The sequence below is a fragment of the Triturus cristatus genome, chromosome 5_2 (genome assembly GCF_964204655.1).
Source record: "Triturus cristatus chromosome 5_2, aTriCri1.1, whole genome shotgun sequence".
In the NCBI taxonomy this organism is placed as follows: Eukaryota; Metazoa; Chordata; class Amphibia; order Caudata; family Salamandridae; genus Triturus; species Triturus cristatus.
This window is the reverse complement of record NC_140588.1, coordinates 688,994,452-689,009,831: the sequence shown is the minus strand read 5'-3', so window position 1 is coordinate 689,009,831 and position 15,380 is coordinate 688,994,452. Positions and strand designations below refer to the sequence as shown.

Sequence of the window (15,380 nt, the reverse complement as noted above, 5' to 3'; positions counted from 1 at the left end):
CCACAGCAGGCTTACAGCTGTTGCCTACACACCCACAACGACTCAATCTATATTCATTTAGTGCCTTGTATTGTCCGTCTGATGGTACTTCTGGTGGCTGTTGTTTATTATGCGAAGGTGACGAGCTTCTAGGGAATGGGTGGCATTTGCTTACCGCGGGGCTGGGGGTAGTTTACCATGGCTTCCACTTTCTCTATGAGCTCTGTCCACTTTCACAGCAAAACACCATTACCTCATACATTTTTCAGGTAAATACACACAAATTCACTTTCTAGCTGTTTGCTGTATGCAGTCCTCTGACATATCACTGTATTTCCTTCTTATGTTTCAGACAGAGAACTATTCATTTGACTCAAACTACGTGAACAGCAGAGCGCACCTGATAAAGAGGTACACCCCATTTCCTGTTTTGCTCTTTACACCGATGTGCATTGTCTTTCTGTGAGCAAAGAATTTCCAGAAGCTTGTTGCATGGCTTTGGGGTCGGTTCTACACAACTTAAGCAAATGGCAATTCACCATTGTGTTTCTTAGCTTATAAAGCTGACTGTCTTATTTTTAGCCGAGGAATGTTTCTGTCACCATTACCTTGTTCATGGGCCACACAAGTGAGTTAGTTGAAAGCATGTTTCCATGACAACTCATTAACTGTCATTTGTCTCCTCCGTCTCGCATCACACTATCATTACAATGACGCTTGATTTCGAAATGCATTCTGTGATTTAAGTAAAAGTGGGAACAACAATTCATTTCCCTGACACCCTCAGCTGTGTTGTGAGGCCACCCACGCCTTCTTCCGTCGAGAATCTATATCGTTGGAGAGACTGTGCTTAATATACGTCATTGCCACTGTTGATGAGAAAATAACATGGTCATTTTGATCGCCCAAAAATAAACTATTCCTCCCTCTCAGACATGCACAGAGCACTCCTGGAAGGGACTTTATTTAATTGGTTTTACCCACCCGACTGTTGGCCAATGCGTGGTGCTTGAAGTAAATCTTTAAGGTCAAGTCATGTCGTGGACAGCCCATCTTGCTGTCAGTTCAAAATGAGCCGATGTCACGATGTGCCGACCACTTAATCATCTCATAAAATAGGACAGTCTGCTTTAGGTGTCAACCTTTTCTGTAGGGACTGGCAGCCCCCTAGACTCCCTCCCCTCCCCCTGAACGAATGTTTTGCACCATTCTGTGTGTAAAGCAGTGATGTAGTCCAATGGAGACGTACTAATACGTGTAAAGTCCTATTGGTGCAGGGTAGGGAAAATCTTGCCTATTTAGTAATTTTTTTATCTACTGACGCTGGGCCAAAACCATGATCCTAAAATGACTAAGTTGGCTGAGCTATAGATGGGCAAAGCAAACCATAGGTGCCTTGATAATAGAAGTGGTTGACTTGACTAGCAAAATTGGGTGGAAAAAGGCCACCTGTGCGGAAATGTGTTTCGACATCCACCATGGTAAAGCATTCACAGATGCATGTCAGCAAAATCTCCATTAACAAAACCTATTTGCATATAAATTGTATTTAACAACAAGCCAGGTTTAAGTCACCCTACTGACGAGATCTTTCAACCCCTCCTGTTTCTAAGATCGTTATTACAGTAAGACGATGAGAAACATCTTTCTTCACTCACAGAATGCTGAGAGCTGACTGATTAGTAGAAGGAGGGCGGCATAGGGCCTAATCAAGAGGAGTGAAGTTTAAAAAAAGCAGATGCATCGCCCACCCTCCTCTTCATTCGCTGACCTCATTTTGATGACAGATAAGGCTTTTATTATAGATGTCGACGTTGCCACCAGCTCACAGATTTGACTGTGAGCCCCCTGTTGCAATGCCAATGGCCCAATTTATGATTCCATGACCTCCATGTGAGAGTCCTAAGCTGTTACCACTGAAGACCCTTCCGCGAGAGACAGCAATGGAAACCATGGCTTTTTCACACAGGAACCTGAGAAAACATTCCTGCAGTGTTGACAGAAAACCTGCAGCGTATCAGAGACTACTTGAATGTAGTACTAATAATGAACACCAAATTTTGGGGCACACTTAAAAGACCCATTTTGGTCCATAGTTGGTGGCAGGAAGGAGGGGGAGTTTATAGGGGCCTAAAAAAAGGAGTGCACAAGGGTAGAAGTCACTAGAGCCGATACAATACATTGGGTATTGCGTCATGGGCAGGGGCTTGTAGGGCCGAGTAAGGAGGGTCAAAAGCTACTATAGAATGCTCACTCCCAATTCAGAGCCAATCCTGCTGCAAGGAACAGAACTGTGGGAAGAACCTCACCCCCCCCCCCCCCTTCCTCCCGCAACAGTGAATATTTCACATTTTAGCAGTTCATCCATGGAAAGTTTCATGAAGGTGGTTTCTCCGCAAAAACAACAGTCTGACAATTAGACCATCAAACATGAATGTTACATTATTGAATGTCATGTAATACCGTGCCACCTTATGTTATGTCATGACATGTTTTATTGTATTACATACATAAGGCATTTTGTAATCCAATCAATCAATATAAGCTTTATTTGATTTTTTTACGGAAAAATCATAAAAGCATACACAGTAAAACACATATGAATTTCAAATCAGAAACTGAATAAAATAACATTACTTAAGAAAAAAAAGTTCAATGGTACAGAATTTCTTAAAAACCTTACTACAATTTCATTCAAATTTCTTCAGGAATTTCATATCAGAATAGTTTTTCTGCATTTAATTACACTTTTTAAAAAGGATGTAATTGACCTTATAAAACAATAATTCTCTAAAAAATTGAAATAATAAAAATGTCCGATGGCATTGTCTCAGACCCAAACAACCTTAAAACTGGTAAAATCCATCTCCTTCTTTGCACTTCATATAATTTACAAAATAAAACTACATGTATTGTTGATTGCTAGGACAGGTCATCACATAGGCAATTAAACAATGTTTTGGACCAATTGTTTATTGTGGGTAAACTTATTAAATGATGAACGATCCCAAATCTAAAACGGGTCAGTACATGTCTTTCATACCCACTTCATGTCATTTTTAGGTACGGCTGAATACCATAAGTGGTCAATATCATTTGGTTGGACTGTATCGATGGTCTTAATACCTCAACTGCAAATCTATGTGTGTCCAGGAACGTCATGCAATATCTTTTAAGATCTTTTCTGGAGATAGAAATTACAGAACCTGGGTCATCGTAATATTCAGGATGCCCGAGATCGTTCATAAAATCTTTTATGTATTTTAGCCATGGGATATCCAGTACCAGCTGTAGCTTAAGGATGTCTTTTATAATATCACGATTAAAAGTAGTTTTAGTAGAAGTCCAGATCCTGTGCCACTAAAGGACAGTTGGGCTTCTATTAGGTCTCAGATATATGGTATCCCTAGTTCAAAATGGCATATATAGGTAGAAGTGCTGCCTGGAACAGCCAGAAGGAAAAGGCGTTCTCAACCAGTTGTATGGGTTTAGGGTCACACCTACACCATATGTAGCCGTAGTAACACATTTTACCTGATATATATGCAACAACTCAACAGAAGGTCTTCTGCCTAGTTTCCTTGCAAAATTAGCTAGGGCAGCCATAGCTTTCATGAATAATAACTTCCTAGCTTCAACTGCCCCTTTCTGGTAAAATAAAATGCCTATATAAGAAAATGCCTTGGTCGATTCCACCTTTTATTATTGATGAATATGTCCCTACATTTTACGCTGCCTTTCCCCCACTTCATACTAAAAGTATTTGAGGTATCATTGTAAGTCCCAAATTTTCCATGTGCACGGTATTTTTATAATCCATCACACAGCTTTTATTGTGTCAAACAGTGTCATGTGAACTAACATATGACATTCCAAAGAAATTGCACTTCTATTAGTTAAAACATGTTAGGCAAGTTCTTTCAAATGTCCTTTATATGAGTCCGCCATAAGCAAATATTAGGCCTGGCCAAAATTATAAATGTGGTGGAATAATCTGAGTAATTTCAATAAATTTGCTTTACTCTTGTGACATGAAATTACCCAAAATTACTCAAATAAGCCAGCTTGTGTAATTTAGAGTAATTTGGGTCACAAATGCCTACCTCAAGAGAACAGAACTAGAGTGTGAGCAGCTTCTGGCTGTTGCTGGTCATGTTCTGTTGCTTTTATCACATTTTTCTTAGTACAAAATGCATCGTTGGGTTCATTTTGGATGCTAGGTTGCATTTTGTGCTAAAACAATTGCATTAAACCACAGGTTTAGCTCCTCCCGTTATTTGTATAATCTTGCATAATTTTGCCATAATGTTGCCTGATTATACTAGAGCAAATTACGCGAGTTAAGTCCACCAATAGCATATGTTTGCTATTTCACATCGTCCACTAAAATGCCAAAACTGTTCCCTGTAAACAACTCTTACAGACAAATCTTAGCACTGCCATATAGCTAGTGTTGCAGTCCTGCTGAGATGTATTCATTTGGCCCTATCACAGGTATTACAGTACTGCTGACAAAGGTCTTTTACAGCCTCTTTAAAGAATTGCCATCTGGTTAAATTGTGCAAGTACTATTAGAATCGTTTCTGCCCTTCTAAGTGTCACCTGCAATCAATACGTTACTTATATGGAATGCCTCTAGGGTTCTATTGAAATTGTTATATTCATGCTAGTATGTACTGTTAATGAACGATTGAAATTATTACTGGACTGCAGAGCAAAACTTTTACAGTACTATTAAAATGCTGCAGTCCTGGCCATTGCTAGCTACTGAAGGTATCATATTCCCCATAGGAGTACCACTATCTTCCTGCTGAACCTATTACTGCCACACTGTTAATTACTGATAATATACTATTGATAATATTGCAGGACACAGAGCAAAATTTGTACGGTCCTATTTAAAGTGCTGCAATCCTGATGAGGGATGCTACTGCTAGCAACTGAAATGATCACATTGATTATGAGGATAGCCAGTATCGGCCTATTAAACTCTTATTCCCACATTATTCATTATTGATAATGTCCATTGAAAGCTTTACAAGACTGCAAAGGAATACTTGTATAGTACTATTTAAAGTGCTGCAGTCCTGATCTGCCTTGGCCGGTCCCAAGCCCAGCTGTGAAAGGAGGAGGGCTATGTGTTCGGCTAGCTACCCCACCGTGTAAAAGAATCCTAGCTATAGAAACATCAACAAAAAGGCATCCTGGCCTTGGGGAGAGAGGAATCACCTTCACAGAGAATGCCAGAAATCACTGGAAGCCACTAATCTGAACCACCTGCTTTTGATCAAGACCATCACCTCCAGGACATTGAATGTGAGGACCAAGACAGACAGGACAGCCCAAATGGCAGCGGAGATGAAAAAATACAACCTGTCCTGCTTGGCATTAGGGAGACCAGAATGGCACAGTCCAGACCGAAAAGAATGGCTGCAGGAGGAATGCTGCTGTGTTCTGGACAGAAGGAAGAGTATGGCCCACATTCTCAGGGAGTAGCACTGATGCTAATGCCAGCAGCCAATAGAGCTCTGATTGGATGGGAAGCCCACAGTACTAGAACATTCATAGCGACCTTACACACAAACAAAAAGAAAGATGATTAACATGAATGTTATCCAGTGCTATGCACCTACAAATGACAGCAAAGAAGAGGAAAAATAATTGTTTTATAACAGACTCCAGTCCATCCTGAAGAAATGTCTTGAGAGAGACATCGCCATACTGATGGGGGACCTCAATGCCAAGATTGGAAGTGGCAACACTGGCTACAAAGAAGTCATGGGCAACCATGACCTTGGTAATATGAATGAGAATGGTGAAAGGCTCACAGAGCTCTGTGCCCTGAACAGTCTGGTGATAGGCGGTAGTGTATTCTCACACAAAAGAATACACAAGCAATGTGGGTGTCACCACACCATTCAACAGAGAATCAGATCGACCATATTTGCATTTCCAAGAAGATCCGAGGTCCCTGCAGGATGTGAGAGTGTTGATAGAAATGGACATGGCCTCAGACTATCAACTTGTGCCGAAGCTAAAAATAAAGACAAAGAAAGCATGGTTGGAAACGACAAACCAACTAGAGTGATATAACACCACCCTTTTCAAAGATGCACAGAAAGAGTGAATACTCAGTCACTCTCAGTTACAAGTCTCAAGTCCTGCAAGAACTAGAATATGACAGAGACCCAGTAAAAGTCAATGAAAGAAGATCAAAGAAACAGTGACATCAACATGCCAGGAGATACTGGGTCCCAAGAAACACCAGGGTAAAGAATGGATCTCCACCAATAGTATCCGCAAAATCCAAGATAGAAAGGAAAAGAAAGCTGATATCAACACCAGCCAAACAAGATCACAAAAAGAGAAAGCTCAAGGGAAATATGCCAAAACTAACAAGGAAACAAAGAGAAGCTTAAGAGCAGACGAGCAAAGATTCATTGATGGTCTTGTCAGAGAAGCCCAGGAAGCAGCAAGTCATGGGAACTTGAAAGAACTCTATGACATAACAAAGAATCTTTCCAGAAGGTACAGCAAGCCAAAAAGGCCTGCTAAAGACAACGCTGGGCAGAAGATCATGGATAACGAAGGCCAACAATGAAGATGGGTGGAGCACTTTGAAGAACTGCTGAACCAGCCAGTGCCACAGTCTCCACCAGACATACAGCCAGCAGACAATGACTTGTTAATCAACTGCAGCAGACTAACCAAGGCAGCATGACCTGATAACATTCCTCCAAAGCCACTGAAAGCAGACATTGAAATATCAGTAGACATGTTCTACCCCATGTTTAGAAGAATCTCGGAAAAGAAAAGGGTGGCAATATACTAGGAGGAGGGATATCTCATAAAGATCTCCAAGAAAGGTAACCTGAGTAACTGCACAAACTAGAAAGGGAAAACTCTTCTATCAACCTCGGGCAAAGTGAACAGAATGAAGGAACAAGTCAAGGCTCAGATACAAAACCAGCAAGCCAGCTTCCACAAAGATAGACCCTGCACAGACCAGACTGCAACACTTCACATCATAATTGAGCAATCGATGGGATAGAACTCCCCCCCACGTTAATTTCAGCAACTATGAGAAGGCATTCAACAGCAGGGGCAGAGAGACCCTTTGGAAACTCCTCTACCACTATGGTGTGCCAGATAAACTCGTAAGAGTCATCAATAACTCTTACAAGGGAATGACATGCAACATAGTCCATGGAGGATAACTTACTGAAGCCTTCAAAATGAGGACCAGAGTCAGCCAGGGTGGTATTCTCTCTCCTTTTCTCTCACTGTTGGCCATGAACAGGACCATGATGACATCCGCAGCAAGGAGATGAAATGGGATCCAATGGACATCTTGGACACAGCTTGACGACCTGGACTCTGCAGGCAGCCTGGCCCTACTCTCCAATACCCATTGGCAGATTCAAGAGAAGACCAACAATGTGGCTGCCACATCAGCACAACTTGGCCTCAACATCCATAGGGGAAAAAACACGATTCTGAAAGCTAACACAGTCAGCTGTAATGCAGTCACTCTGGCAGGCGAAAGTGGCTGAGGCCTTCACCTACCAGGCACTATCATAGACAAGCACGGTGGCACAGATATCAACATCAAGGCAAGAATCAGCAAAGCCGGGGTTACTTACATTCAGCTAAACAAGATCTAGAGCTCCAAGGACCTAAAACTGCATATCAAGATCATACTTTTTAACACTGATGTAAAATCAGAGCTTCTGAATGAAGCAGAAATTTGTAGAACAACCACCACCAACAAAGTCCAGACCTTCATCAACACTTGTATGAGGAAAATCCAAATCCACTGGCCAAACACTATCAGCAACAATGACCTATGGCAGTAGACTTCCCTCCTTCATGCTTATAAAGAAATCCTGAAAAGATGCAGGTGCTGGATAGATCACACCCTCCACAAGCGAGTATCAAATACCCCCAGGCAAACCCTGACAGGAAAAGGAAAAGAAAAAGGCCAAGAAACAGTTGGCACCGTGGCCTTGAGGCTGACTGCAAGGAGATGGGTTACAACTGAAGTCAGATTGAAAGAAAAGGTTAGGGCAGAGATGGCTGGAGAGTCCTGATCAATTGCCTATACTCCAGGAGGGGTAGTAGGCATAGGTAAGTAAGTCCCGATCAGGAGTGCCACTGCTAGTTACAAAGAGTATCACATTCCTCATAAGCGCTGTCAGTATCTTCTTATTAAACCTATTACTGCCATACTGTTACATATAGACAATGTACTATTGATAGTATTGCAGGACTGGAGAGCAATCCACTTACAGTCCTATTTGAAGTGCTGTAATCCTGATGAGGAATGCTACTGCTAGCTACTGAAATGATCCCATTGCTCATGAGGGTTTCCAGAATCAGACTATTACACTCTTATTCCCACACTATTCAGGGTGATAATGCAACATTGAACATTTTGCAAGACTTACTTCTTATCTTGCTCCCCACCACTGGAACAGTCAGTCTTTACACATTCGGTCCTGCCCTGATTTTGCCAGCTTTAAGAAGTTGCTCAAAACCTGGCTCTTCTGACTCTTTCTCTAAACATATTTCTCCTGTTTATTTGCCACAGCGCCGAGAGACCATTTCGGGGGTTATCCGTCCTGCAGTTTATAATTGCCATTAACATAAAATAATAGAAGATAGCATAACATTTCAATAGACAAGTACATTTACTCACCTTTTAACAGTCATGAAGTACCTTCCATTTAATAACTCTGATGAGCATCCAGATGTTGATGTAAACAATGCTTACTCGCTATCTACACTGCATCCAAACTGATCTTTTTAAGCAGCCATTTACAGAAATCGAGCTCCAGTAATCGTGTAAACCATTCTTTGTTAATACTTTTAAATAGTTATTTTTTTCTAGATACACCGGGATGCCTCCCTTACGTGTTTTGAACTTCAGCGTAGCATAAGGAAGAGCCTTTGCGTTCAAAGATTCGCTGATCCTTGTGTGGTCGTACATCAAAAGAGACAGGCGTCTCAGCGATAATCTGTGTAATGTAAAATAGGATTTTGGTCCCCATCCCTATTCATGGTTTCCCTTGTAGATCCTCTTTGACAAATCCCCAAATTAGCCCAAAGCAGATCTGTGGCTTAGTTTTGTATTCGACCTTCGCCCGCCGAGTCCCGAGTCATGGGAAGCTGCAGGGAGGCGCGGCTGCTCCTTCCCGCCGCCCCCAGACACAGTGGCTCGTTTGTGTATTCTTCCCTCCTTCGGGGTTCCTTCTGTTCACAGCCTGAGCGCGTGTGATCATCCCAAGCTTTGCAACAAGTGCAGTGCCCTTGGTTGTGCGGCCTTGGGGTTAGGCGGCGTAAAGACGCTGCCCATGCGCATGGAGATGTGCAAGCCATGGGACACAGGAAGAACTGAAGCTGAGCCTGACAGAAAACTTTCAACAACTCAGAAGGTGCACCAGTGTTCTACTCATGGGGACACGAAGGGGCTTATTTACAAGCCCCTTGCGCCACTTTTGCGTCACTTTTAACATGGGAAAAGTGACGCAAAAGTGGCGCAAGGGGCTTGTAAATATGCCCCGAAGTGTCTTAAGCACACCTGAAGCCTCTATTCCTAACATCACGGTTGCAGACAGCAACCAGAGAGCAGCTACATGTCAGAATGTCGTAGACATAAATATCGAATAACGTAACTATCGTCTCCTAAATATTGCTGACAGCAGTGTCATGCCATAGGGTGTAGATTTCCTTTCACTAACTGCACAAAGTTGTGGCACTTTTGTAAGTTCTATCTGGTACAAAATATTTTTGTCAGGCGATGTTCAGTCCACGAATAATGCGGTCTCACAGAAGCATTTGACTTCCACTGCCCTCGTTTACACTTCCTTCCAGATGCCCTTTAATAAAGCACGTGTTTGCGTTTGAAAGAATCCAGTGGTGCATTTATCCTCATTAAAACGGCTCAGCTTAACTATGGACTGGGACACTCATTTAGGTGGAACTCTTCCTTTACACTTTTGGTCCAAAGACAGGCTTTTCCCACAAGCAGTTATTTCAGGAGCAGCAAACAGCCTGGAGGGTGGGCAGCACAGTATGATCTGGAGCTAACAAGGACGCGGTTCAGCTGTGCAGAAAAATGCTGCGCTGCGCATCAAATCCTCAGATTGGCCAATCACTGAGTGAAGCTATCTGGTGTAGACAAGGGTAGAAGGTACTTTTGGTGTCAGACTGGCGTAAACTAGCATGGCTCTTATATATTGATGAACCTGCGAAATGGTGACGCGGCACATTGCAGTGCCATATTATCACTCCCAACAATTCTACCTGGGGCATCCGGCCTGTTCTTTTGTTCGCTCAGCACAAGTCAGATACATTTCCAAACACTGTCCCTTGGAGGAAGAGGAGTCACACAGTGTTGTGGTCGCTACTGCTGGCTGAAGTGATGGCTATAGAACGCTTAACACCATACCCAGAAGATTGATGTCCACTTGTAAGTGACTGTGAACAGTGGTGCTTGGATTTCTGTGGCTTTACTAATTGATCATATACAGGGTGTTAAAGAATTGTTATATTTGCTTGTTACTTACAAGCATTGGGGACATGCTCCCTTTGTGATGCCCAAGAAGCCACATTGTGGTCATATATATTTGCAGTGTACAGTGTGACTATATGTTCGAAATAGGTGAAAGATTTTCAGCACTGGCTAGGTGACTATATTCTGCTATGGGCCATGTTTTGGAATCCTGCTGATATGCACAAAACAGTAGTCTGATCCCTCTACCAGGGCTGTAACACAAAAAGCAGCAGGAGAGCAGAGGCAAAAATAAGAAACAATAGACAACATATGTGGCGAAATTAAGCGATGCCCTTCCTCCCAGCAGGCGAGCGCAGGAACAAACCACACACTCAGCCAAGCCAATGAAATCATCAAGAAGAGGTGGACATTGAGAATGAAATTATGCCCTTGTCGGCCACTTCATCCCATGAGCAAGGATCCAATGCTCCCTCTGCTTATCGCACTGTAACCTCGCTGAACAGGATCACCCCAAAAGAATGAAGACTGAGGGAGTTGTGATGTATTTAAAGGGGGCACTGCCCTGCCCCAGAAGTGACTTAACTGTAGGGGACTTGCCTGTATCTCCATTCATGAGTGCTCCCACAGTCCAACGAGGGGACAAAGCAGGGGGAGAAGGGGTGCGCAGCCTGGCAAGGGACGTCTGCACTAAGCCGCTGCTTGCTTAAGGTGTCACCCTACATGCGATGTAGGAGGCCAAGAACAGTAGTTTAATCCATGGCTCTCCTTTCCCGGATGTGCTCTCTACAGAGCTAAAAGAACAATTAATGGACAGAATGCAGAACAATGTCACACATTCACACCAGTTCAGAGATCTGGGCCTAAATCCATCATTTTTTTGCTCACCATGCCATTCCAGTTTGGACCCAGCCATATGCAAATCAATCCTGGCCCTGCGCCCAATGGGAACAGTCCAGCCCGAACTGCCAGGCCAGGTCCTCCCTGGACTGGAAACAGGCATCCTAGGACCGGTTTCGGGGTTTCACCCCTCATCAGCCAGGATAGCTTGACTCCAGTGTGGAGAACAGGACCCCCACGTCTGGGCATACTCGTCCCACTCGGGGTGGCAAATGCAAAATGAACAATTGATGGACAGATTGCAGAACAATGTCATACTTTCACCCCAGTACATAGATCTGGGCCTAAATCCATTGTTTTGTTTGCTCACCATGCCATTCCAGTTTGGACCCAGCCATATGCAAATCAGTCTTGACCCTGCGCCCATTGAGAACAGTCCAGCCCGAACTGCCATGCCAGGTCCTTCCTGGAGTGGAAAAAAGCATCCTAGGACCTGCTTCGGGATTTCACCACTCATCAGCCAGGATAGCTTGACTCCAGTGCCATGGAGAGCACGGGACCCATGTCTGGGCATACCCGCCCCCCTCGGGGTGACAAATGCAAAGAGAACAATCGATGGAGAGAATGCAGAAAAATGTCATACATTCACCCCAGTACAGAGATCTTGGCCTAAATCCATCGTATTTTCGCTCACCATGTCATTCCAGTTTGGACCAAGCCATATGCAAATCAGACTTCACCCTGCGCCCAATGGTAACAGTCCACCCAGATCTGCCAGGCCAGGTCTTCCTTGGACTGGAAACAAGCATCCTAGGACCGGTTTCAGGGGTTTGTACAGGGCTGGCACTGACTCCATGCTGATCGGACACATGACCCAAGTCTGTGCTAAGTGTGCACAGTGCATGTATTGACAAGCACAAACTGGGGCTGGCTCTTTAATTTGTTAGTGCGATTGACTCATGAATTGATTTCATACAAAGAAGTATCCTTTTTAAGTGTTCTTTTTTATTTATTTAAAGTCTTCTGTTTGAAATATGGCAGTAAAGCTGCTGATATTGTAAGTAGATTATTTGCTTCTCTTTTATTAAAAAGTTTTCTACTGCCATAAAGTCTTTAGGATATCCCTTTCTTTAAAGAAAATTAAAATCACATTTTAAGCATGTTTTGCCTTCTTAGAAATTAACAAATTCATTGAATTTCTTTTTAGATTTGTAGCATAAATATTGAAAGCCTCCACTGGGTGATGTCTGTGGCAATATACACAAGCAAGTAAAAAACCAAAGCAGTAAGAAAGGCAAAACACAGACGGAAAGGCCACAAACAATGAAAACGTGACACAGTGCCTTCCTTTAGCTACCAGATATCGACATATGCCAAAGTATAAACAGTTGTCAAAACACAAGCTTACTCTTTCAAATGTTGATTGAATGGGCTGATGGCGAGATGGTTCAGCGAGTTAACTGAAAAAATGGCTCCTAAGTTCATTAGCAGGCTGGCTCAGAATGTTAGTGCCTGCCACTGACCTCTGCTTTGATCCACAGGTCACATTTCAAATCTGGTAAGCCAAGCTAAGGATTCTTTTCTTCAGAAACAGTAAATTGGGAGGTATTAGTGTCTGTTATGCACAGCGCAGTGTCTAGAAATGCCAGTTTGGTACTTCAGCCTGAAGCACTGTGTACTATACAAGTTACAATTATTTTGTTATACACTATAGGAAAAGTGCTTTCCTAGATCGACCAAGTTAATAAAAGGCTGTTGCGCTACGTGTTTGAGACTAAATTTGGCAGGAGAGAAATGCCTGATCAATCTATCAAAAGGCGCATAACGGTACCAGAGAGTCCTGCAACTAGACACACTGCAGAGTGGCAGAAAACTGAACTGAAACTGAACTGCCCTCTGCAACCATGAGCAGAGTCAGGGGGATGCGTTAGGATTGAATGGCATGCTAGCGTTCCGTGACGTACGAGTGAGTGTAACATGACTGCGTGCACGCGTACGCTTGAGTGAACAACATGGAGGATTTGTTACTATGGGCAGAGGGGGCAGCCTTGACCTTTTATCGTGTCCTGCATGCTGAGTTGACCAGTTCAGATCCAATGAAGGTCAGTGGGGGAGGAGCGCAGACGGGATCCGGTAGAGCCGAAACTGTGAGCTCCAGTAACCTTTAAAGTAAAGTTTGGCCTCGTCAGCAAATGAATGGAAAAGCATGATTAAGCTGTTCATGAAAATGTAGATAGATACGTTTCAAATACAGTAGAATCTGTGGTACAAAATGCAAAGTAACAACAGACAATCCATAACTGCCAGTCTATTAGAAATCATGCCCAAGGGTGTCAGACATTTTGCAATCAATCTTTAAGAACCAGATTAGGTATTCCTCCTGGGTTATCTACGCATTAAAAAGTGATGGATGGAAATGGTTGAATTAATTGAACCCGCAGTGATTAGATTTTCTGTACCTCAAAAGAAGGGAACCAATCACGTATATATGAGCCCTGCTCCTGCCTCAAACATTGTGGTATGAACTGCAATGCGGCAACTACTCTGAGTGGAAACACAAGCCACCCCAAAAGTGTTTCGACCCTGTTGGACACCATCTGGACCAGTGTCACTATGGGATCATACTGTGCTGCTGTGACCCCTACCCCTTTCATGAGAGTGACGGAAATGGTAGCTGGATTACGGATAACCAGATGTATGGAAGCCCCTGCTTACTGCAGGACTATTTACCAAGCAGTGACAGATTAGTACACGGGTCACAATCTTGTGTAATGTCCACCTTGCTGTGGCTGTACAAGCTGCCACAGTGGCATGTGTGTTGTGGAGGAACTTTTGGACGCTGCTCTTGGGCACGACTAACAGGTTTTTGTTGTGGGTTTGATTGCTTTACTTGCTTTAAATATTGCACCCGTTCCCACGTACAGAAACCCAGACAGAGCTTTGCTCGCAGATTGCCCAAGGATGCCAGGCTGATGGTTGTTGTTTTAGATTCTGCTTGTCTCTGCGGTGCAATATTCCAGCGGACCCCGGGCGTTTGGATATTTTTCTATGCGTGGGATGGATGCAATCTTTGCCAAATGTTTCCCACGGCGGAATTTAACGCATTACAGCAAACCGCACCTTAGTCAGCTTCATGTGTAAAGACAAGTGTGCTGTCACAAACACACTTACTCAAAGTATCTTGAATCACAGACATTCCTTTATTAATATGCATAGCAGGGGTGCACATCACTGAACCCGAGCTACAGGGTCAATTAAGAGCGTGCCATGTCCAAGGGAGGTGCCTTCCATCAAACCAGAGGCAATCCGTGTTTTCAAAACTGAGCAGGGGGTCATAAATCATGGAAGAAAACCTATACAAACACCGCTCTATTGTGTCACAACATTTTATATGTGCAGTCACCATGGCCTTAATGCTCAGCAACTGATTGTTGCACGATGCATAGAAAGAAATGAACCTGTCTGATTCCTGGCTTTTGAGATATCCGCTGAGTAAAGTGAAACATACTATGCGACTGGCACTTGAATGAACCATAAAGGAACTTGTTTGTTTGAAAAAATACAACTCACCAATTGAACAGTTTTCAAATTGCATCTGGGCCTGTCTTATCAGCAAATAGTAAAGCGCAGTCAGATTTTCAGAAACACCTTAAAAAATGAAGATAATCATCTTTGCAATAGATAATTATTAATGTTGTACGTGGCTACCATATAAAGCCTTTAGCATGATCAACTGTGTCAGAAACTGGTTATTTACTGGAGTGACATCACAACAGTGGTTAATATTAAATGGGTTAACCACTGTAGTGACATCACTCGGGGAAGGGCTCACCTCCCCTTCATTCCACTGCCTCACCCGGGACCCCAGAGCCTCCACAGACCCGATAGTAATAGGAGAATGTGGGCCGGGCCGGACTGGGAACACAAATCAGCCCTGGCAGCTATATCGGACCGGCCCCCCAGGGAAAGGAGGAGGGGGTAAGTCGGCGGCCAATATTGCAGCACTGCTGTGAAACTGGCCCCCAGCAACAAAATCATCCCCCACTGT

General features: G+C 43.4%; 1 protein-coding gene across 6 annotated transcripts in view; it reads left to right on the top strand.

The window, feature by feature from the left end:
* Nucleotides 1-15,380, top strand: part of PCDH19 (protocadherin 19) — a 196,567-nt gene that overhangs the window by 83,735 nt on the left and 97,452 nt on the right. For 5 of the 6 annotated variants that reach the window (XM_085607756.1, XM_085607755.1, XM_085607754.1 and 2 more), the window contains one exon: nucleotides 332-390. The exons of the other annotated variant lie outside the window; for it this stretch is intronic. In XM_085607756.1, coding sequence (XP_085463882.1) covers nucleotides 332-390 — 59 coding nt within the window. The remainder of the gene's footprint in view (nucleotides 1-331; nucleotides 391-15,380) is intronic. 6 annotated transcript variants of the gene reach the window in all.